This window comes from Nannobrachium achirus (assembly GCF_963921795.1).
Source record: "Nannobrachium achirus genome assembly, chromosome: 11".
NCBI lineage: Eukaryota > Metazoa > Chordata > Actinopteri > Myctophiformes > Myctophidae > Nannobrachium > Nannobrachium achirus.
This window is the reverse complement of record NC_137820.1, coordinates 47,824,042-47,848,275: the sequence shown is the minus strand read 5'-3', so window position 1 is coordinate 47,848,275 and position 24,234 is coordinate 47,824,042. Positions and strand designations below refer to the sequence as shown.

At 45.0% G+C, this 24,234-nt stretch overlaps 1 protein-coding gene across 1 annotated transcript in view; it reads left to right on the top strand.

The window, feature by feature from the left end:
- Positions 1–24,234, top strand: part of peak1 (pseudopodium-enriched atypical kinase 1) — a 57,218-nt gene that overhangs the window by 14,831 nt on the left and 18,153 nt on the right. Inside the window, exon 3 of the mRNA XM_080737667.1 lies at positions 17,897–21,739. Within this exon, the coding sequence (XP_080593793.1) occupies positions 18,042–21,739 (3,698 nt within the window). The 5' untranslated portion in view covers positions 17,897–18,041. The remainder of the gene's footprint in view (positions 1–17,896; positions 21,740–24,234) is intronic.

The following is a 24,234-nucleotide window of genomic DNA, read 5'->3' as shown; positions in this document are numbered from 1 at the left end:
CCTGCTTTGTTAAGTGGTTCTGAGCTCTTATGTCATTTCTCTGTAGTTTATAATAAAGTGAAATGTCTTGGCAGCTGTCTGCTAAGTGCATTTCTCTGTGCACTGGACTTTTACAGCATGTATCAGTGTGTTCCGTCTTACCTTGTTATCTCTGTACGTTGTTGAGTCATCTTTGTTCTATAATTGAGTCTGATTGATTCTGATTTGCCTTTAGGGGCATTTTAAAATACCGTATGCTGTATAAAGACTCAGTATACGCCGGAAGGATGTTTTGGTTGCCTATGGAACCCGGCTCCAAAAACATTTACATTTATGGCGTACAGTAGCTCCCTCACAAATGTATTAGCTTTGTATTTATTGCCATGTTTTAAACTGCCTTGCTGTAGGTTTGAAACAGGAGGATAGGGTAGGTTTTGGCTGCAAATCCCAGCATGATAAGCACACCGTAAAATGGTGTCATTGATCATATCTATAGAAAGTATAATAGTGTCTCTTACCCGGCGACTCGATTAGATAGCGGAAGGTATCTTGGTATGCAACATTGTGTTGGATCGTCAGTCCAGATCATGATAGAAGGACAACATTCCAATCCGACTGTTTAATCTGACAATGTAGCGTTTATCGAGCGTGTCGACAAGGAATCTGTGTAAGACATGTCACCCACTTTTGAAATTACTATAGTTCTACTGCATCTCAGTTTGGAAACCATGCTATTTCCTCCAACTCGACTCCCCCAGCTAAGACACGCCGATGAAGCCACGCTAAATTAATTTATTCCTTCTACCTTCTCTTCTTAATCGTCTAAGATTTTGTCTTCATCCTGGATGTGTCAGATCCCAGAAACATGGTGTATAAAGATTTTCAATGTTTATTCCCCCATAGGGTTTTCACTTTATGCAGAAAATTAGGTACAGTAAATGGTTTACATAAGCCTAAGGAGAGTCTCAAAAAGGTGTGTTGATTTTTTTCTTGAACACAGATAAGTGTGAATCTTATATATACATTCCTTCAAAAGCCGCATCCCACTTCCACGCCCCCTTTACATCGACTTCAATTCATAGGTAGTCGTCTAGGACGTAAGGAATACCGCCCCTAACTCTATGCCGTCCGCTGATTCGCCATGGTGGCAGCATGGGGCCAGCCAATAGAATAAACCTTCCGCACTCCCAGGCTATGGGATCAGTGCAAGGCTATGGGATCAGTACAGTAACACTTAAAAAATAGACATTAAACAAATTCAAGCTTAGGCATCATTCAAATAAGAGAGAAGCCCCTGTAACCATACTGTTCTGCTTAGGCATCATTCAAATAAGAGAGAAGCCCCTGTAACCATACTGTTCTGAAGGACAATAAGTTATAGGCTAATCCTTTGCAAAAAAAAATAAAATACTTTTTGAGAGAAGATCCAAATAGGACGTTTTCAGCTGTTAGATTTATGACAGTTTGACATTGTTAAGCAGTTGCTTTTCTCTCGCAAAGTCCCTCACTTAAGTCAATTGTTTAGCTGCTGTTGTGCTGTAGAGCCGGGAGCACAACCGTGAGCTGTGTACTGCAGGGGATCTTCCTTGGGCTATTAGGGGGAGGGCCGGGGGTGTGAACACATCGCTCTACACTTCCACCGCACAAACGGAAAGTTACAGTACAGTCGCGGCTACAAGAAGAGCATCATCAACACTCTTTTTCTTCACCAGTGACAATGACGACCATGAGCCCAACTACAGCACAAAAAGGTAGGCCCCTACTGCCAATTTCTTTCTGTAAAAAAGTACACGCGCTGCTGCTGTCTCAGTGTGCATGGCCCCACTGTCCCACTATCTGCTCTCTAACTACAACGGCACAATGTTTTTACTTAGGTAAACCCTCCCATGGCCTACTGTACTCGATCCTATCCTCTTACGCTATGAACAACAACGTGTGTAGAAGAAATTACCTAAAACAAACAACATCTGTGTAGAAACGACAAAAACATTATTTTAAACATCGCAGACACCGTTTTCTATAGGTCACGATTCGCTGTATAACACCAACGGCAGTGTCCGTTCATGCTGCGAGTGGAAAAGTACTGAAATGTGTCTACTTAGGTAAAAGTACTCTGTTACAAGTAAAGTTTTTACTTAGGTAAACCCTCCCATGGCCTACTGTACTCGATCCTATCCTCTTACGCTATGAACAACAACGTGTGTAGAAGAAATTACCTAAAACAAACAACATCTGTGTAGAAACGACAAAAACATTATTTTAAACATCGCAGACACCGTTTTCTATAGGTCACGATTCGCTGTATAACACCAACGGCAGCGTCCGTTCATGCTGCGAGTGGAAAAGTACTGAAATGTGTCTACTTAGGTAAAAGTACTCTGTTACAAGTAAAATGTGTGTGTTTGAGTGTGTTACTTGAGTAAAAGCACAAAAGTAGTCTCTGTGTGCATGTCCCCACTGTCCCACTATCTGCTCTCTAAAACCAAAACGGCACAATGTTTTTACTTAATAGGTAAAAGTACTCTCCCTGGTAAAAGTACTCTCCCTCCCATGGCCTACTGCACTCGATCCTATCCTCTTACGCTATGAACAACAACGTGTGTAGAAGAAATTACCGAAAACAAACAACATCTGTGTAGAAACGACAGAAACATTATTTAAAACATCGCAGACACCGTTTTCTATAGGTCACGAATCGCTGTATAACAACAACGGCAGCGTCCGTTAATGCTGCGAGTGGAAAAGTACTGAAATGTGTCTACTTAGGTAAAAGTACTCTGTTACAAGTAAAATGTGTGTGTTTGAGTGTGTTACTTGAGTAAAAGCACACAAGTATTACCAATGCCAAAATACACTTAAAGGGAACAAAAGTGAATAATACAGCTCTAAAGGCCCATTCCCACTGGGCCAGATAACATTACAAAAAAATCTCTTTCTCCAGATATTTTTCCATTCAAAGTGGATGGTAGATACAGATAAAAACAATGTGTACCACAGATATTTGCCACAGATACTTTTATCTGTGGCAAATATATATTTTTTTTATCTGTAACTACCATCCACTTTGAATGGAAAAATATCTGGAGAAAGAGATTTTTATAATGTTATCTGCCCCAGTGGGAATGGGCCTTTAGCCTCTTTGCCCCTGCTTTGTGTACAGGCTAGCCAACAGTCCTGTACACCCAGTGTTTGTATCAGACTCCAAAAAATCACCAGAACACAGGACATTACAGGGGTGTGGGCAGTGCATGGAATCTCACAGATAAATTCACTGGCAGTAAGTAGTGAATATTAGCACAGATGGGTCTTCATTTATCAAATCAAATTCTGTACACCTACCTTTTGCATTTTAATTGCTGATATTGTACCCACCCTTTTCCAATGTGAGTCAAGCAAGCATAATCAAATTAAAAACAAAGAAACATTCATCAGAACACAGATCTACAAAAGGTTTTTGGTGGGAGGACCTCCAGACCCCCGTTTGGGGAGTAAAAGTAGTAAAATGTGTGAAAGCTGAATATTATATTCTATATTTAATACAAAACAAAGGGCTGTAATAACTGTGTGTGTGTGTGTGTGTGTGTGTGTGTGCGCGTGTGCGTGTGCGTGTGTGTGTGTACCTTCACACAGCCTACAACATCTTTCACCAGCTGAAGCTTTGCTTTCTTGCCTCCTCACAATAGGCCTATCTTATATATACATTCCTCTAAGAGCCGCATCCCACTTCACGCCCCCTTTACATCGACTTCAACTCATAGGTAGTCGTCTAGGACGTAAGGAGTACCGCCCCTAATCCTATGCCGTCCGCTCATTCGCTAAGCACGAGAGAGAGGAGGCAACAGGGGAGGGGGTGCGGGCAAGCGAGAGAGAGAGAGTGAAATTTGACACCACTGTGTTTGCATGTGCCTGCTGCAGAGAAATAGCAGAGGCTTAACAGTCACTTCTCTCCAGTGCGTCCGGCGGTCAAATATGTCCAACCGGAAACGTGCGCTGCGGCACAATAGTTCCGCCACAATAGTTCCGCCACAATAGTACTTTTTTTTTTTGCGGGCGTGGACTCTAGATGTGAGCGGGCCGAAGGCCCGCGAACCTCTAGTATATCATATTTTTGAACGGTGGAACACCATCTCCTATGCGTGACTGCGTGTGTCACCACTGCTCACTTCAAACTGTGTTTGATTTTTTCTTGTGACCACACAGCGAGTATTTGTCTCCATCGGTCTGTTTGTCAAACATTTCAACTTCTCAGCAAACTGAGAGCTCAGAGACTTAACTTGGAGTTAATTGGACACTAATAACACTTGTCATTTTGTGTTTTGTTACTTAAAATTAGACCATATTTATCAAGATTCAATAAGAGAGAATGACTACGGTATTCTTGTGGTTCTACCACCTTTTAAAGCCCATACTGAGCAGAGCAAATTACGATTATAATTCCTGGACAACGGGGACTGCCCATGAGTCCTACATCTCATTAGTCGTACATCTCATTAGTCCTAATTTGATTAGGGTTAGGTTTAGACATAGTTTTACTGAGGTTAGGGTATGGGTTAGGTTTAGGCATAGTTCTACTCAGGTTAGTGTTAGGATTAGGTTTAGGCATAGTACAGTATTTTCACCAGGTTAACATTCACCAGATTCTGACTAATGTGATGTACAGTAGGAACAATGACATGTCGGACCATTGCCATGGCACCCGGACAACAACTCCCTCACTTACTATCGATAAGCAGTAACTGGGAGCTTATTGAGGGGACACCTCTTAGTTGATGGCCTAGTAGTTGTAGAATATGATCATGCTGAATAAGGCAGTAATTAGTGCCTTAAGACAAGCTGTTACCCAAGTCCCTCTGTATCTGTACAGTGTCTGGAGGATGTGACAGGAAATGATGTAATCCACTGTAAACTGGAGTTTTACAAGTTAAAGTGTCTTAGACCCGAGGAAATAAACATTCTTCTGTTGTAACTGCTGTGTGTGCGTGAGTGTGTGTGTGTGTTTAATGTGATGTCGAACCTGAAATCAAGGGTTAGCGCACGCACATACATACACACACACACACTCTCACACACACACACACACACACACACACACACACACACACACACACACACACACACACACACACACACACACACACACTACTGGCAGCCATGTTTTAGTCAGCATGGTGCTAGCCTTGATGTTCTTGGTGTAGAACCAACTTGCACTCTGTGGGGGGTCTATGACTTTGCACTTAGTTATTTGTTTTCTCTGTGTTTTGCAAGAGTGTGTCGGTGTAGTGCCACCAGATTCATTAAAGCAGGGGTCTTCAACATTTTCAGGCCAAGGACCCCTTAGTTGAGAGAACGATGAAGCAGGGACCCCCACAACCTTGTCATACTGTAGATTCCATATCGTTTCATTGTTTGACAGCACAATCATTAGGCATTTTGATCTTGTAGATATGCTGGCTGAAGTTCTCAGAATCTGGTTAAGAATCTGGCTAAAAAGGAGATTTTATTCTTTTCTTCTCTCACACAAAGATTTGGAGGACCCCCTAGGGGTCCCGGATCCCCTGTTGAAGACCCTTGCATTAAAAAACAACAACTTTAAAGTCAGTTGAGCGGTAAAAGTACCACAAGCCCCCATATATGCAGATCTCTGATGTCATCAGTATGATATCACAGATGCATGGAATCTATGCGTGTGTGTCCGTGTGTCCACCTCGTATCTCAAGAACTGTCCGACCAATCAGGATTAAAACTCTTTGTTGCCGAGTGTCCTGGTGTGAAGCCGGTCAGATCCGCAGAGCTCCAAAAATATGTATATATCTCCAAAGCCCGTCATCAGTATGAATCATAGTACTACCAACATCATAGAATGCCCTCCATGTACAATGTCGTTGTACTGTTAGTAGTTCTCAAACGTTTTAATTTCAAGGACTCATAGTTTGATATGCATGGGGCCAAGGGGGGTTTGATACAATTTTATTTTTATGGGATACGTAAGGGTCAATTTGGTTCACTCTTAGAGTTAAAGACCTGTAACTCTTTAGTGTGTGTGTGTGTGTGTGTGTGTGTGTGTGTGTGTGTGTGTGTGTGTGTGTGTGTGTGTGCGTGTGCGTGTGCGCGTGCGTGATTGTGAATCAGCTGTCAGTATGTTCCCATCTCTGACTGTCCTGCTCACACTAGCTCAGTCTGTCTCAGCACTGCTACAGTATATCTCTGCCTGTCACTCTTATCCAATGTCCTTCTGCTTGTCCTTTCTCTCTCTCACACACACACACACACACACACACACACACACACACACACACACACACACACACACACACACACACGGAGAGGGAGTCCACTTACGAGTATATGAGAGTAAATACAGTCCATTAGTCTGATATTTTAGCTCACAGGGAATTTTACACACACACACACACACACACACACACACACACACACACACACACACACACAGTACAATATTAAAGTGCGTTCAGATCAAAGATCCAACAACGTCTTGTAAACAGAATGCTTGAACAACATTCTTAAAACCTGACCCATTCACATCGAGCAGAGATGACGTTTACCATTTCCATGTGAACCCGATGAACTTGACCCGCTACTGGTGCATGAAATGATGTAAGACTTAAGATCCACTAGAAGCACTAGGCAGTAGAGTGGAGGGAATAGAGGCAGGGGCAGCAGTGGCTCTAACCGGAAGGTTCACAGTTCGATCACAGGGCTTTCCCAATCCCCCCTGAGTTAGTGCCGAAGTGTCCTTGAGCAGGGGTCTTCAACAGGGGGACCGGGACCCCTAGGGGGTCCTCAGAGTTACTACAGGGGAGCCACCAAAATCTTTGTGTGATAGGATAATTATTTTAAATTAACAACTTGAACCCTCGCATCCCTATTCTGAGGAGAACTTTAGACAAAAATAGCAGATCTACAAGCTCTCAACGCCTCGCACTGCGAGGTGTTGAGAGCTTGTAGATTGGCTATTTCTGGCTAGGTTTGTGTGGTTTAGAGGTTAAGTGGTTACATTTCTGAAAAAACACAAACACAAATCCAACATATGACAGTGCTGTCAAACAGGTCTATGCTCTCCATGTACAATCTATGAAATCCGTGAAAACACAATTTTATACAATATGTAGTGGGCTGTGGGGGTCCCTACTTTATCTCCCTCTCAGCTAAGGGGTCATTGGCCTGAAAACGTTGAAGACCCCTGCCCTAGTTGCTCCCGTTAAACAGGATGGTGCATTGCTTGGTTTCCTCTGCTGTCTGTGTATGAATGTGTGTGTGAATGGATGAATGTGATGCACAATCTCTGTAAAGCGCCTTGGATAAATGCGCCAAATAAATGCACCATTTACCATTTGGTAGAGTAGAATACCGTTCTCTTTCTCCCGTTTTCTCTCGATTTCTCTTTCTCTCTCTCCTGTCTGCCCTCTCTTTGGGTGGTCTCTGGTTGGTGGCCATTCTCACGTTCCCAGTTTAGTTTACACTGTCAAATGGATTCATGGGGGAGTTGTTTTCAGTATTGCCCTCTATAACCGGGTTTGTCTGTGTGTTGAATGTCTCTGGGTTCTGTAATACGTTTGATGCAGATTTCTCAGTAAAATAGATCAAAATTCAATATTTTGAAGTTTTTAAATAGAGAGGAGAGTAGAGCAGGGGTCTTCAACAGGGGGTCCAGGACCCCCTAGAGTTACTACAGGGGGTCCTCCAAATCTTTGTGTGATAGAAACTTTTTTTCTTCTCTTTTATATTAACCACTTGAACCCTAGTGTCGCGTTGTGAGCTTGTAGATCAGCTATTTTTGGCAAAGAGCTTTGGTGTAGAGGGGGAAAAGAGCAGACTAAGTACAGAGTGAAAGGTCAAGTTTATTAAGTATTGACGGTTCAAGTGATTAAATATCTGAAAACACAAATTGACATGAATCCAAAATACACTGACGATTGTGCTGTCAAACGATGAAGACCCTTGCAGTAAAGGAACATGAATTAGCCCCCCCCCCCCCCCCCTCTCTCTCTGTGCCTTTCATTCATGCTCTGTTTAAACAGTCATGTTTATGAACCATTATGTGGACAACCTTTTTGTTGTATTGTTGGAGGCGCTCTCGTTCTTTTACAGATCCATTTGTATACTTTAAGCCTTAAATTAATGGATTTACTGCGCAGATTGGATTTCGCGGCTGGATGTGGCGGCACATTGTTCCAGCAATTTCTCCTGTCAAAATAGCAGAAATTGCCCCAGAGCCCTGTGACTGGAGGCAAACCACCGATACATTCCTTCTCACGGTAGAGACACACAGACGTTGAACAGGAAATAAGGAACGGGGCAGATTGAATTAGGTGTGCATCGATACAAGGCATCCAAATGTCACTTCAAATTAGATTGTTTGCTCCGTTAGCTGGCCTACATACCACACACGCCCCTGTCTCTGACAAACAACCTGAATGACTCCTCCTGTGTGCGCTTCTTGTTTTCCTGACCTGATTGGAAGGTGGAGGCACTTATCCGTTTGCTGAATGAGCAGCAACTGTGAAACATTTTTTTTTCCCAGAAAAGTTAGAGAACAGAAAGTTAGAGACTGCCAAAAATGAAAATGAATACACAGTTTTTTTAAACACGCACACATGCGCGCACACACGCGCACACACACACACACACACACACACACACACACACACACACACACACACACACACACACACATCAAAAGTATTCACTTCACTCAAAACCTGAACAGAGGGAGAGCTCGATCAGTGAAGGAGAAAGAGGGAGGCAGAGGCAGGTAGAGAGAGAGAGAGAGAGAGGGAGGGAGCCTATTTCAACCACCCAATAACCCAGAATAACATCAACCTGAACACACTGATATGTGTGGGTGTACACAGAGTTGATACTAACTAGTATGTACAGTGTACAGTATATGTCGTAGCTGCATATTGCAACTTTTAAAGCTTTTTTCCCCTGTAAAAATATGCCCTACTTCACCATACTACGGTGTCAAACAAAAGTAGAAAGATCTACAATTTGCGACTTTTTTTTCCCCCTTTTTTCTTTTTTTAAGTGAAAGTGGTTAAATCTGTCTGTAGGTTGTATAAATGAAACACATTAAGCTAAATAACTACTTTGGATCCATTGGACCATTTTATACCTGAGTCGAAACTGTTTTGGACATGGTTTCCACCCGACCACGATGATGTGCATGTATACAGTACGTATACTGTCTTGGATGCAGTGTTGCCTTTCCATTTCTCTGTTGCTTTGCCTTTAACCAGGGGTGTAGTACTCATTATTCTGATGAGACGTGTGCTAATAAATGAATATGCTGTGGTCTATAAACATCATTAACTGTTCATCATACTCCGTTGTGTCTAATGAGATATGTGATGGAGAGCATTCACCTCTCTGATCCAATAATGTTTCTGACTCATTATCTATTCATAACTCGGCTTAATTCATAACCGCAGCTGAGCGGCATGCTAAACAAGCATAAAGTTTGTTCCGCCGTGTGTGTGGGTGTGGGTGGGTGCATAGGCCATTTATAGTCTCTGCTAGCAGGGGGTGCAAGACAGGCTGGGTTCCTCATGCCAAAATGTCAGGTTTTGTACGGTTTTGTCCTATTGTTTTAACAGGTTTCTATGGATTTGTTTTTTTTTACCTACCGGTAAATGTAACACAATATAAACAAAAAAAAGTGCAAAACAGGTGCACCATGTCTATATGATTTATTTACTTATTTTGCAGCACAGGACATGTAGCCAAACGTCATCGGCATGTAAATGTCAGTCACTTTGCAACGTACAGTAACAGTGTCAAAGTATTTAGCAGGAACAAACAAATAATTGAGTAGGCTACATGACAAATGTATCTGCCTTATTATACAATGAATTGCAGCCTCCTGTCTTTTGCTCTTGCATACTGTTCAATTATTTGGTACCTTGTATCAGTTATTGTTGTCCATAAATAAATCAGTTGTCTCAGGGTCGAGAAACTGCGCTCCGCTGAAGCACTTGCGACCGGTATGTACAATTGACAACAACAAAAAGGTAAAAAAAAAAATCGTCCGGCTGTCAGGGGGTGCAATTGCACACTTTGTCCCTCCTATAGAATCGCCTACGTGTGGGTGGGTGTGTGTGTGTGTGTGTGAGAATCGCTATTATCACTTGCGCACAACAGAAACCAAGGAGTATATTTCAAGAGGGAGAGATCATAGAAAGCATCTTGTGTGTGTGCGTGTGCGTGTGCGTGTGTGTGTGTGTGTGTGTGTGTTAGAGTTTGTCAGAATATGCATGGTTGGAATGTCCCCAAACTCATTCCTAGTGCGAATCCATTCTACTCACCCTTACAATGAAATCACCATGGAAGATGGATGTCTACATTAAAGGCCTTATGTAAGAGCTGTTGCATAATAGAAAGTAATACAAAAAATCACACCCGTGTGAAGTGGAGCTGTGTGTGTGTGTGTGTGTGTGTGTGTGTGTGTGTGTGTGTGTGTGTGTGTGTGTGTGTGTGTGTGTGTGTGTGTGTGTGTGTGTGTGTGTGTGTGTGTGTGTGTGTGTGTGTGTGTGTGTGTGTGTGTGTGTGTGTGTGTGTGTGTGTGTGTGTGGATCATGTGTACCGATTTTTGTGACATTTGAAGAAAATATGTAGGAAAAGGAGCAAAAAGTGTGTTTTGGAGAAAATTCAAGATGGCGGAAAATCTATCATGGCGCAAATGGGCGTGGCCTATATGGGGAGATGCGTCATGACCCAAGGAATCCAGGGAAAAAATATTTTTAATTTTCCGTTTTACATCATTCCACAGCGTTTTTTATCATTTCCATCATTTCACTGAGCTGTGTTTAACATCCAGCTGGAATGCAGGAATACGCGTCCTCCTGATGACCCAGTATAAATATCCTCGTCTTTACAGCCTGTGATTCTGTCTGTCCTCCGCTGGAAAGTATTTGTGCAGCAACCATATTATTCTCTCTGTCTCTGTCTTAGTCGGGGATCCACATGCCCAAAAGCTCAAGGAATAGGGTAGGACATGTGATTTTCTGCCGCACTTTTTATTTCTGTTTTAAGGTCCACAGAATGAGAGGCCTGCTCTGCTGGAAACATCGCGAAAAAAAGTTATGGCCATTTGTATATTCACTGTCCCATTGACTCCACTAGAAATATTAAAAAAAGAAAATAAATCTACATGTGAGGGGTCAAACTAGGGGTTCTTCATCATTCTGAATCCATTGCAAGCATTTGTTTTGCATGAAAAACATTCCTTTGGCAAAATATTGGCCCCCAAATACTGTTAAAAGTGATGAGTCATCACTTTTTTTCCACTTTTCACTGTTTTGGGTGGCCAACATTTTGTCCAAGGAACGTTTTTCATGCGAAACAAATGCTTGCAATGGATTCAGAATGATGAAGAACCCCTAGTTTGACCCCTCACATGCTACTTAAAGTAGATTTCTTTTCTTTTTTTTATATTTCTAGTGGAGTCAATGGGACAGTGAATATACAAATGGCCATAACTTTTTTTCGCAATGTTTCCGGCAGAGCAGGCCTCTCGTTCTGTGGACCTTAATGACCAAACTAATAGATAAAACAGAAATAAAAAGTGCGGCAGAACATCACAGGTCCTCCCCCATTTTGAGGGACTGGATCCCCGGCTATCTGTCTGTCTGTCTGTCTGTCTGTCTGGCTGTCTGTCTGTCTGTCTGTCTGTCTCTCTCTCTTAAAAATGTGAATCTTAGCTTTGCTGTCAAAGCAAGACAGGGAAAGAACTTTAGCACGCAAATAGTTTGTTTTGAAGAGTTCATAAATTCATCCAATCATAGCTCAGCTTTAATCCAGTTGTGGATTACTGTCAGTATTTGTGTCCTGGTGCTATCCTGTTAGCTCGCTATTTAAATATTATGTATAGTCTCTCAGTAGCGTTTGTTTATAATCAGAATTTGAATTAATTATTCAACCCCAAATCCTTGGTGCATTTTAATTTAGGCAGTGTTTGCAGTCGGTTTGTTACCATGCATGATTATAGGACTGGTTGTGTAAACTCTACTGATTGTCTTAATCGCTCTGGTATTAATCTTATTGAAGCATGACCTGATTAACACAGCTAGATTCATGCTCAATCTTTTCATGCTCAATCTTTAAGCCTTTTATTTGGATTACTCTACTTTTTTTTTTAAACACGCATGTTTTAGCTGAGAGAGAGATGAAGCAGGGACCCCCTCTACATATTGTATACATGTGTGATGCAGATTTTCATCGATAGAGATAAATGCATAGACTTGACACAGTACTGTCATCAGTCTACTGTATGTTGGATTCGTGTTTCGTTAAATTGACCTTTAAATCTGTACTTGGTCTGTTGGCGTTGAGAGCTTGTAGATGCTCTTTTTGGCTAAAGATCTCCTCAGAATAGGGATGCAAGGGTTCAAGTTTTTAATTTAAAATAATGATCCTATCACAAATATTTGGCGGCCCGCCCTGTAGTAACTCTGACGACCCCCTAGGGGTCCCGGACCTCCTGTTAAAGACCTCTGGATTAGAGGTTAAATTATTAGAGGTTTGAACCATAAAATATCACTTACACTTTCCGTCCGTTAATGTCCATCCATTGTTTTGATGCTGTAGACAGTGGGTTTCCTTTATGAAAAAAAGCAAATGTACACTAAAGGTAGCATTTCAACTAACAGTCACTGCAGAATAATACAGAGTGGCAGTCGAGTTAGGTCAGGAGATCAGTCGGCTGGAAGGTGTGAAAAAAAAGTTGCTGAATGCACCTGAGAGCAGAAACCGATAGACATGGTGCTAAAAATAGTCTATGGCTTTGAGGTCTTTTTCAACAACATCCAACAGTCGGCTACAACATATATTGCATATTCATGTATAAAATTGTTTCATAAGTATAAACATAGGCTATTCATGCTTTTATTTTAAACATACATGTACAAGGTACAACGAGTAGGGTGGCCGTACCACTGCCATTTCTAAACATACCTTATTAACTGAGAACCAATGTCAATACTACGGTATCAACAATCTGTCAATTGCACAGTAATCATACAAGCTATTCAAAATGTTCAGAATAATGATACATTTTATTTTTAAAATATATATATTTAAAGACAAATGGAAAAATTTCCCCTTGTTTAATCAAGCAACAATTTTGCGGACCCCCTGCAGTACCTCCGCGGACCCCCTGTTGGACCCCTCTATAAGATCTTAGTCCTATTGATCCAAGCCAGAACACAATTTATTCATCATTAAAATAAGCATGTGCTGAAAACGTGCGTGGCGCGTGGCCCGCCCATGTGACCACTTAGCAGCCGGTACACATTGGAGATGTTAAAAGTGGCCTTGGGCCCTTGTCCAGGAGAGGTTGGGACCCGCTGGTCTAACCTATAGACCAGCATATAGTGTGGTTTCCTGTCAGGATGTCACAGGGTGGGGTGGTGTTGCGAACTTGCGGTATAAATCTTCCCCTCGCCAAACAGCCTCTCAGTCGGGGGGCTTTATTGTGACCTAAATAGGGTGGGGACGCAAGCCTCTGGGCGTTGCCATGACGATGTCCTTCTATTTGGGACCGGACCCCTATGACCCCCGTTAGACGGACAGGCTGACAGATGTGGCTGTTTCCATGGAGACAATAATTCGTTGCTGTCGGGCAGAAACTGAAAATCTCTGTTTTTCAACGTTATGTTTTTATCCTCAATTGAATGCCCTATTTCAGGGGTCTTCGACGTTTTCAGGCCAAGGACCCCTTAGTTGAGAGAGAGATGAAGCAGGGACAGCAACGATACACTGCAGTGTTTGAACCGATATAATCCCATTTAGTCACACAGAGCTGAGATGGAGCCTGTCACCACAGTGGTCTATCAGAGAGCACTTTGTCCCATTTCACTGACACAGAGATCATGTATGTATGAAATGTAATTGCATGGCAATATCCAGACTGCAGCGTCATAGTCTCTGGAGACAGATTGTTGACACAATTCTCCAATGCTTCCGTCGTACATTAAGCCTGTGCGACGGAAAGGCTGACAATGTGAAGACTCTACAGCGGACGTCCACCTCCCGCCCCACTTCCATTTTGTCTTTGCAATCGCTCACATTTTGTCCTACTGTAAATCTATTTAGTCAACACATATACAGTAGCCTGCTGTTTAGCAGCACATTTAAAAAAATCACACTTAGTGTGATGAGCGGTGCTATTTATGAGTTAATTTAATTAAGCCTCCAGCGAAGCTTGGCCAATGTGACCCTGGGCTGTGACCCAGGGCGTCCGACAAACTTTGAACGATTTGTGCCAAGATGTAGGCCAGATGTAGGCCATGCTTCAGAGCCCGGGCATTTAGTGAGCATACAACAAACTTTGAGCGCTTTGTGCCAAGATGTAGGCCAGATGTAGGCCATGCTTCAGAGCCCGGGCATTTAGTGAGAATACAACAAACTTTGAGCACTTTGTGCCAAGATGTAGGCCAGATGGAGGCCACGCTTCGTGTCCTGTGAAAAGCCAGATGTTGGAGCTTAGCTCCATCCAGGAGCACCGCTCAAAGATTTACTTGGGTTATGATTTAGAAGGTGGACAGTACAGCTCACTTTAATAGCGCTGAAACTCCTGTCCACGATATTGGGGCTGCAAATGTTTTGCCCATGTGCACGCCATCCTCACTGTCCTGTCATCAGCTCCCAGACGTCACCTCACAAACTAATTAAAGACGAAAACGGAGACAACTGATTGATGTCTTCCTCTAAAGTAAACTGTCTTCCTGTCGATTTCATTCTTAATTCATGACGTTTGTCCCTAGCGGCCTTCCATCCTAACCTCATTTCATTCTATGCCCTGTCCGCTTTCCCCTTTTACTTTACTGTATTTCACATTTTTCACATTTCACTTCCAAGTCTTTCATCGTTTGACCTCCTCTTTTGAAAGTCTAATGGCGTCCTCCTGGGGGCCGGCATAGAACGGCTTCAATCGCAGCGAATGAGATGTGATTAGCCGGAGGTTAGCTGACGTATTCCAATCCAGAGCTATTAGAAAATGCAGTCATAGTCACACACATTACACACACAGGTGTTACATTTAATTAGAACTGTGAACAGCAGGCTGTTGGATGGGCTCATCATTTAGTTTTTATGTCTCTGGGGTTTTTTATGAAGAAATGTTTTGTTGTTATTGGCTCTGGATGGGTCAAATGGAATGATGTAAGCCAGGAATTGCAAACGAGTTATGAATGCAATTTCTTCAACATATGGCACAATAGTGACACAGATTGATATGAACCAGGTGTTCTTAGCCTTGATTAGACAGTGGTCAGTTATTGAGTTCAGTGATCAATCCGGTCCAGGCCCGGCGGCAGGACTCAATGGCTAAGGGGGCAGTCCGTGAGCTTCAGGTTGTGATCACTATGCAAATTAGTGTTTCGCCTTCGTTTTCGAGTATTTGCAGGTTTCACTGATGGGGACGGGTGGTCCGAGTGAGGGGGATGGGCCCCAGGCGCCCCCCTCGCGCTGCCGGCGCTGATCTGGTCATTATTCAAAAGTAACAGGCAGCTGAATTCACTGATTGACCAATCAGAATCGAGCATTCAACCAAGCCATCTGTACTATAATTTTGAGAATGTCTGAGTGAGTGAGTGAGTGAGTGTCTGTCTGAAACAGCGTTTCTCCTCAGTGGCTGGAGCAATTGATCTGAAATCGCATCACCATTAGCATATGAACACACCTGACATAACTGTTTAGCCCGTTTGTCACTTTCACAAATCATATGCTGTATATTAGCATTTTTATGGTGTATCTACTATCTATTCTGCATCTAGCATGAGGCACATCTATTCTGCATCTAGCATGAGGCAAAATGTTTAACCAGCTCTGTGTGTGTGTGTGTGTGTGTGTGTGTGTGTGTGTGTGTGTGTGTGTGTGTGTGCAGGCAGGCGGGTGTGTGTGCAGGCGGGTGGGCGGGCGGGCTGGGGGGGGGGGGGGGGACGGGACAGTATCTCTGTAGCCATTAAACGAAACGGGTTTCTTACATTGATGCTCCTACATCATGCAAGCACCAGTTAAAGTTACTTTCCATCCCTCATATACTGTATGCACCCCATAACCCACACACTGCACATCATTTTGGAGCTCATATCTTTGAACGGGTAAGGGCTAGTGTAATAAACTTTGTCATACATTGGTGCCATATAATGTACCAAAATGATAATTCATCAATCTTAAACGAGGTGAACTTTTTAAATAACAGTGATATTGATTTGAAGTTCTCTATCACCCAGCCCTGCTATCTACGCTAAATACCCTGGCTTGATGTGTGTTCTGCTTGTTTCCTTTGGAAACATAACTCCAATGAAAGCCTTGTGGTGTTTTGTCAGACGTCGGTAAATCTGCCTACAGCTGAAGACTTTTACTTCCATTGTGTTCCTCTGGGAGGCAGGATTTAGGAGATACTGCGTGAGATTTATTGCTGTTGGAGAAGGAGCTGCAGTATGTGTCACATAAACCTGGCTGTCTGTCTGGAACCTCTGCTCATCTGCTGCCCTCAACATAAGCATACACCTGGCGTGTGTGCGTGCGTGCGTGCGTGCGTGAGGATATTTGACGAACACTTTCCTGTAGACCAGTCTATTACATTATATTTCTTATGTATTCATTTATGTATTATTCTCTATTTTATTTAGCTTAAATAAACCATTTGGTCTAACAGTTTTATCTAGAGATATTACCAAACGGCCAAACAGCATGGCCTTGTTTTAATACGTTTTAATACTCCAGCCCAGGTGCTGGACAAACGGCAATACACTAAGAAAATGGAGTCTGCAACACTGGTTCCGAATGGATCTTCTTCAGGAATAATGATCATTATTCATCAAGAACATTCAGATCGAAACATTGAAGCAATAAAAACCAGTGGAGCTGAATAGATACCAGTGTTGCAGCTGTTTTCTTTCTTGCTTTAATAAGTCCCAGACATTTTCATGTATGCGTAAATAACAGTCTTTTCAAATTAATCCACGCTTTAAAAAGCATTCAAATGCACGATAACTTCACCAAAAGATAATGCATGTTTATGTCATACCTTACTGAAATGAATGGCTTCCAATGGCTTTCTTAAAATTAAAATTGCTCTGGAAAATTGCAGGCAGTCAAATGTTCTGTAAGTCGAAATCAATATGCCAAGCATATACTACACCACCAGTATGGTCTTTTTATGTTGATTCCTTGTCATACCAATGGTGTTGTAAGTACAGCAATTGAGAATGGAGAGCATTATTATTGTTGGCATTGTTTTTGATGTGAAATATAAACTCTAGTTGTCACCTATGGGGTTTATCACACCCACATTATGTCTCATTGTACTGTAGTTTCTGCTGTGGAAGTGGACCGTAGAAATAGAGATTGATTGCCATCTAGTGGTGAAGCATCAGCACTGCTTGTTATGGGTTCAGGTTGGCCAGAAATACAAGCTCAGTTGAACTGTGTGTGTGTGTGTGTGTGTGTGTGTGTGTGTGTGTGTGTGTGTGTGTGTGTGTGTGTGTGTGTGTGTGTGTGTGTGTGTGTGTGTGTGTGTGTGTGTGTGTGTGTGTGTGTGTGTGTGTGTGTGTGTGTGTGTGTGTGTGTGTGTGTGTGTGTGTGTGTGTGTGTGTGTGTGCCTGCGATATTTGCATGATTTCATCTGTATGAATTTGAATGTGTGTGCATTTCTCACAATTTTGAATATGTGTATCTCAGCGTGAGTTAAAATGGGTGTGCTTGTCTCTGTGTGAGTTTGATTGTGTGTGTGTGTGTGTGTGCGCGTGCGCGCTGTGTGAGAGATGATTGTAAAATGTAAATGTTTGCTTCCTGTCATGTGGGGGGACTGGGCAAATATAAACAAAACACATTTGACTCATTCTTCAGCAAAATTCAGCCGATCTTTCTGCCTCTTTTCTATGTCTTCCAGCCCCGGTGTCTGTCTGTATCCAGGGAACTGCGCTTTGGTGTAACCAGTCTGTTCCGGTGTCCTTGTGTGGCTCCATGGCAGGATTTCCTCCTGTCCACTGACCCCAGCTGGGCCTCAGCAGGACCCGGCGGCGGCGGCAGCAGACATGTCTGCCTGTAGCACCTTCACTGAGCACGTGTGGAAACCTGGCGAGTGCAAGAACTGCTTCAAACCCAAGAGCCTGCATCGCCTGGCGCAGCAGACGGCGGGGTGTAAGGCCTCCTCTGAGCAGAGGCCTCCGCCGCCAGCGCAGACGTCCACACACCTCCAGCTGCATCAGAGCCAGAACGGATCCAAGCCCAACAACAACAACCCCAACTTCTCCACCGGCGGCACCCAGAGAGCCGGGACCGGTCCCTCGTCGGCCGCCCGGCCGGCGCACTTCCGTCCTCCGGTGGCCAAAAAGCCCACCATCGCAGTGAAGCCCACCATGATGCTGCTGCCCGGCTCCACTGCCGGCAGCCTGGACTCGGATGGGAATCTCCCGCAGCAGCAGCGTTCTCCACCTCCGCAGGAGGAAGTGCCAGGAGGGGAAGCGGGGAAGAACACGTTTCCCCCCTTCACCGATGTTTGGAAACTGAATGGACTGAACCAGAAGCGGCCCAACAACGCCGGGCCGAACAACAACAATGAAGGGGAGGCGGGTTTAGGCAGCGGCAGGGCAGCTGAAGAGGTAATGGACCGTTATGGACCACTAAGCCCAAGGGCGCCCAGCAGAAACAACAACAATAACGGACTGACTGACGTGCTGAAGGAGATCGCTGGCCTGGTTCCCGGCCCCCTGTCGGGCTCCAGGGACCTGTTCTTCGGTCGGATCAACACGTCATACCGGCGTTCCCTGGAGAGAGGCCTCCCGGCCTCCGGCTGCCTGGCCATGGGGGGTGGCGGGGGAGGGGAAGTGGGTGGGGCCCACAAACGCGTGTCACTAAGCGACAGCGCAAAGGTCATCAGCGCCGAAGGAGGTCTCTTCTGCTACCCCGAGTTCTCCAGTGAAGACGAAGAAGACGAGGAGGAGGAGGATGAGGAGGATGAAGAAGAGAGTGACGGGAATGATGACGACGAGGAGCACGAGAGCTGGGATGAGAGTGATGAGGAGCTCCTCGCCATGGAGATCCGCATGCGGGGCCAGCCGCGCTTCTCCAACTTCCGCGCCGCCACCCTGTCTCCGGTGCCGTTTATGGTAGGGAAGGACAAGTGGAACACGGTGCCGCTGCGGAACCGCTCGCTGCAGCGCATCTGTGCCGTGGACTACGACGACAGCTACGACGAGATCCTCAACGGATACCCGTCTCCCATGGACTCCAACGGAGCTCTGCTCCCCCTCCCCTACGGCCCCGCCATGGGCTTCCTCACCCACTCAGAGTCCGTCGCCTCTCCCGAGTCTTTCTCCTCGCTTCCGGAAGACTCCCACACTACCTCCAGCAGTGGGAGTAGCGCCCCCTGTTGCTTGAGGAACGGCCTACACTCCCCTTCCTCGCCTTCGTCCTCGTCTGCCTCCAAAGCGTTGCCTCTGCCCCCTGCCACAGCGACGAAGAAGGAACCGGAACCCCGAATGCCACCGAGTCCAGCCAAGGTGCTGGAGACACACAAGGCTGTCCTGGCCATTCGATTGGAGGAGCAGGACGGGAGGGACGGAGCGCCCATGCCTCAGGCTCTCCCTGGTCAGCCGGTGACCATCAGCTTCAGTCCCACAACAGAGGAACAAGCCAGGCCGTATCGCGTCGTCAACCTGGAGAAACCTCTGATCTGCAAGCCCTACACTGTAGTGGATGTGTCTGCGTCCATGGCCAACAAAGAGGAGACGGCACCTGAACTCTTTTCTCCTAAGCACAAAACCCCCTGCTCCATTCGCTGCACTCCTGTTTCATTCCCCACCTCCCCCTCTGCCCATCCTCTTTCACCCGTCTCCCCCACGGCCCTGTCCTCCCCCATCTCGCCCATGTCACCCACCACCACGTCTGATGCTGCTCTGCCAGGCAACTCCCGCAAGAAGCCGGGAAACATCCGCTACCAGGAGGTGTGGACATCGAGCACCAGCCCTCGCCAGAAGATCCCCAAAGTGGAGCTGGGGGTTCAGTTCAGTTCCCATCCGGGCCCGGCCATCCCTCCGCGACACTGCAGCCACAAATCGGCTCCCACCTCGCCCATCGCTGGACTGTCCTCCGCCGCTTCCTCGTGCTCCAGGACCGTACCGGTGAAGTCGTCCAACCTCTCGGAGATCAAGTTCAATAGCTACAACAATGCTGGCATGCCCCCGTTCCCCATCATCATCCGGGATGAGCCCGCCTACGCCCGGAGTTCCAAGAATGCTGTCAAGGTGCCGATTGTCATCAACCCCAGCGCCTATGACAATCTGGCCGTGTACAAGAGCTTCTTGGGGCTCAGTGGAGAACTGCCTCAGCCCAAAGGGGCGTCTGGGTCTGGGTCTGGGTCTGGGGCAGGTGCAGGGGGAAGTAGCAGTAGGGTAGTCAGCCACACGTATGAAGAGATTGGCTCTTCGGAGAGCGTCCAGTCTTCATCAACAGAGAAAACCCTGTCAGGTAAAGGGACATCAGAAAGAGCCTCTTTTGATGACGCGAGAGCTACGCCCGACATGGCCTCGAGGAACCAGAATCTCCACTCCCTCCATTCGAAAACCACTACAGATTCTGGGACCGTGTCCAGTACTGTACTGAGCTCTGCCGTCGGCCCTGTCTCTCCGTCCACTCCAAGCAGCACCACACCTGTCGCTGCGCTCCTCCCATTCACTGCAAGCCTGCCCAAAAGCAGCCCCACAGCCACTGCTGCTGCCGTTTCACCCTTCTCCCATAAGATGGTCAGCAGCGGAGACACCCTGTCCAGTAAAGGCAGTAGCACTGGTACTGACTACTCCTTCTCCTTTGGAACCGGATTAAGCCACAGGGAGGAGGCCAGTGCGGTTCTGTCTCAGATCGTCGCCTCCATCCAGCCCCCCCAGTCCCCTCCGGAGGATCCTCCGTCCTCCCCAGTCCAATCCAAGACATTCAGCTCAGAGGAGCTGTACTCCCTCCCTCCCAACGACTCCAAGGAGTCCCTCATCCGTCCCAAGTCCCTTTTCACCTCTTCCGCATCCACCGATGGCTGTCTGTCCAAACCTGCGAGGAAAGAGGCGTCCTCCAAGCTCTTCCCCAAATCCCAGAGTGCTTCCTCGGCCTCTGCGGCCGCCGTCGCCTCTCCTCCGTCCAGCCCCAAGTCTGCGGAGCCTAGTGCTCCCTTCCCTCCTCCCAGATCCACGTCCTCGCCCTACCACGCCTCCAACATCCTCCAGAGACACTTCAGCAACTGGACTTCCAAGACCTCCGCTGCCTCCAGCTCTCCCTCGAAGCCCGCAGAAGGAGAAGCCAGCCCGGCGGCCGCAGGTGGAGGAGGCGGAGAGGGGAGACGGAGTGCTGGGGCTGCGTCAGAGGCCGCCAAACCCAAACGCTGGATTTCCTTCAAGAGCTTCTTTCGCCGGCGAAAGGACGAGGACGAGCAGCGGGAGAAGACGGAGAAGGAGAAGGGGAAGCTGGTGGGGCTGGATGGGACGGTCATCCACATGCTGCCTCCCCCGCCCATCCAGCGCCAGCACTGGTTCACCGAGGCCAAGCCGGAGGACCCCACCCAGAAGCCCACCCTCATCTTCAGCTACAGGCCGGACGGTGCCGGCGCCCCCAGCGACAGCGAGGGAGAGCTGCGGGCGGAGGAGTGCAAGGAGACCGCGTTGCTCTCTGCGGGAGGAGAGGAGAGTCCTGTGAGGACGCCGTCACCTCTCAGCACAGGACCTGACCTCCTCAGCCAGGTTATGAGGTACGTCACCATGCCTACAGTACTTCTAAGTCTACTGTAGTTTTGTTTGAATTCAGTATTCAGTCCCAAAAGTATTCATTTGTTTGTTCATTTATGTTCATGCACTTGTGATGGTATAAGTTTATGTAATTTCAGCTAACCTTCTCCTTGGTATAATGCTGAAAGGCTGAAAGATGACCACATTTATACAGTTCTTACTCTCACTGTTTGGAATATAGATAGATATACCTATATAGATATAGATATATATAGATATAGAAAGATAGATGCAGACTAGCCTGGGAGTCTTGAGAAGCCCCACCAAACCAAAAGTAACCAACACGGAAAACGGAACATGGCACAAGACAGGACGATAGCATAATTCAGTGACGTTACATGGACACACATTAACCTAGATCGCCAGATTGCAGTGAATTCTGATTATATTAATCAGATTGTGTATGGTCAGCTATCTCAGCTGACTGGGCAAAGAATACCAAACACGTGATCTTCCTAAATCATATATTGTGGACAGGACAGGACAGGACAGGACAGGACAGGACAGGACAGGACAGGACAGGACAGGACAGGACAGGACAGGACAGGACAGGACAGGACAGGACAGAGAAATGTTTGTGTATAAAAATGTTTGATTAATCCATTTCTAGCTTTTTGAACATCCTGTGTAGTGTAGTGTGCAATATCCAGTTTCTATAATCAGGATATTAATACAGTTTCTTAATTAGCGGTGACAACAGGAACATGTCAGCCACCTGTTGTAGCAACCCCTCCCCCATCACAGATGAGTCCCAAGAAATCACAGAACGTTATACTAGCATATCCAGAAACATGTTTTATAGTGAATTAATGAGGCTGTGGTTGCAACATCTGCTGTGTGTCTGAAGCAGATGTACCAACTGTGGTGGCTTCCTATATTTGTATTAGTTTTAATATTAACCACTTAAAGCGTCTAGTTGACTGGGGTCCCAATGTACCTCTATTTTTGCCAAATGTTCGCCCTGATAAGGGACACTAGGGTTCATGTGGCTGGAAAGGTATTTAAAGGCCTGGTAGCTTTTCCCAACACCCAAGGTCGCCATACAGTGCATATAGAAAGAAAAAAAAACATGACTTTCTAAGAACACTCGTATAAAAAGGATACATCAATATATCAATAAATCAATCTAGTTAAGATGGTTAAAATAGGAGGAGCATGGATACAAAAACAGACAGTCAGAACAAATAGGTGATGTGAGTGATTTAGAGTAGGCCAGTTTGCGTTTTGAGGTGGGATTTGAATGCAAAACATACATGCAAAGAAACTAAATATAAGATACATACTGTACATACATACATACATACATACATACATACATACATGCATGCATGCATGCATGCATGCATGCATGCATACATACATGCATACATACATACTGTACGTACATACATACATACATACATACATACATACATACATACATACATACACACATACACACACACACACATACATACATACATACATACATACATACTGTACATACATACATACTGTACATACATACATACTGTATGTACATACATACATACTGTACATACACACACACACACACACACACACACACACACACACACACACACACACACACACACGTCACACACGCATACACATACATACATACAGTGTGCACCAACATTTCCAGCTGTGTGACCTGTGCTGCATTTCTCACCTCCTGTGTCCTTCCTTGTGATTTAATGAGCCCTTACTTCCTGATCACTTAAAGTGTCAGTCATTAACTGAAGCTCTATGAAAAGAGAATCACTTCCATCTGAACTGTATTCTGTCACTACATCCTGTAGTTCACCAAGTTCCAGCTCTGGAAATAATTAAGAGACCATTGCAAGATTATGAATCTCTCTACTACTGCAGTTCAGACAACATTCCACGTAGATTAAATAAAGAATGCTGTAATTTAGAGAATTTATTTGCAGAAAAAGACAACAAGAAAACAAGAAAAACGGTACTCATTTATTCAAAGAAAACACATTTTATTCAACACAATATTGATGTTTTAACAAGAAAAAAGTGTTCAGAAATCAATATGGTGATAAACCTGATTTCTTTAACTAAGGTACTACTAGCACTATTGTTGCCACAGCATGTTATACTTGCTTGTTAAACACGATGATGTTCAGGTGATCACTCAATCATTACCCCAGTTAGTAGAGTGAGTTTTTGTGTTGGAATTCAACAGGCACTGAAAAGGGATGGCTGCCTTACATGCACATTATGTAAGAAAATATAGGAGTGGTCTCTTAAAACTTTCCAGAACTTGTATGTGGTTGTAATGTTTTGCTGTGGTTTGATTACCTTTAAATTGTTTCAATAACAGACCCTACTGTGCATGCAAAAGCAAATACCTTAAATGTGTCCAGCAGCATTGATTCTTTAGATCCTTTGTCAGGTTTAATTTTTCATTATTTCGCTGAGTTGCATTTAACTCTTTCCAGGTTTC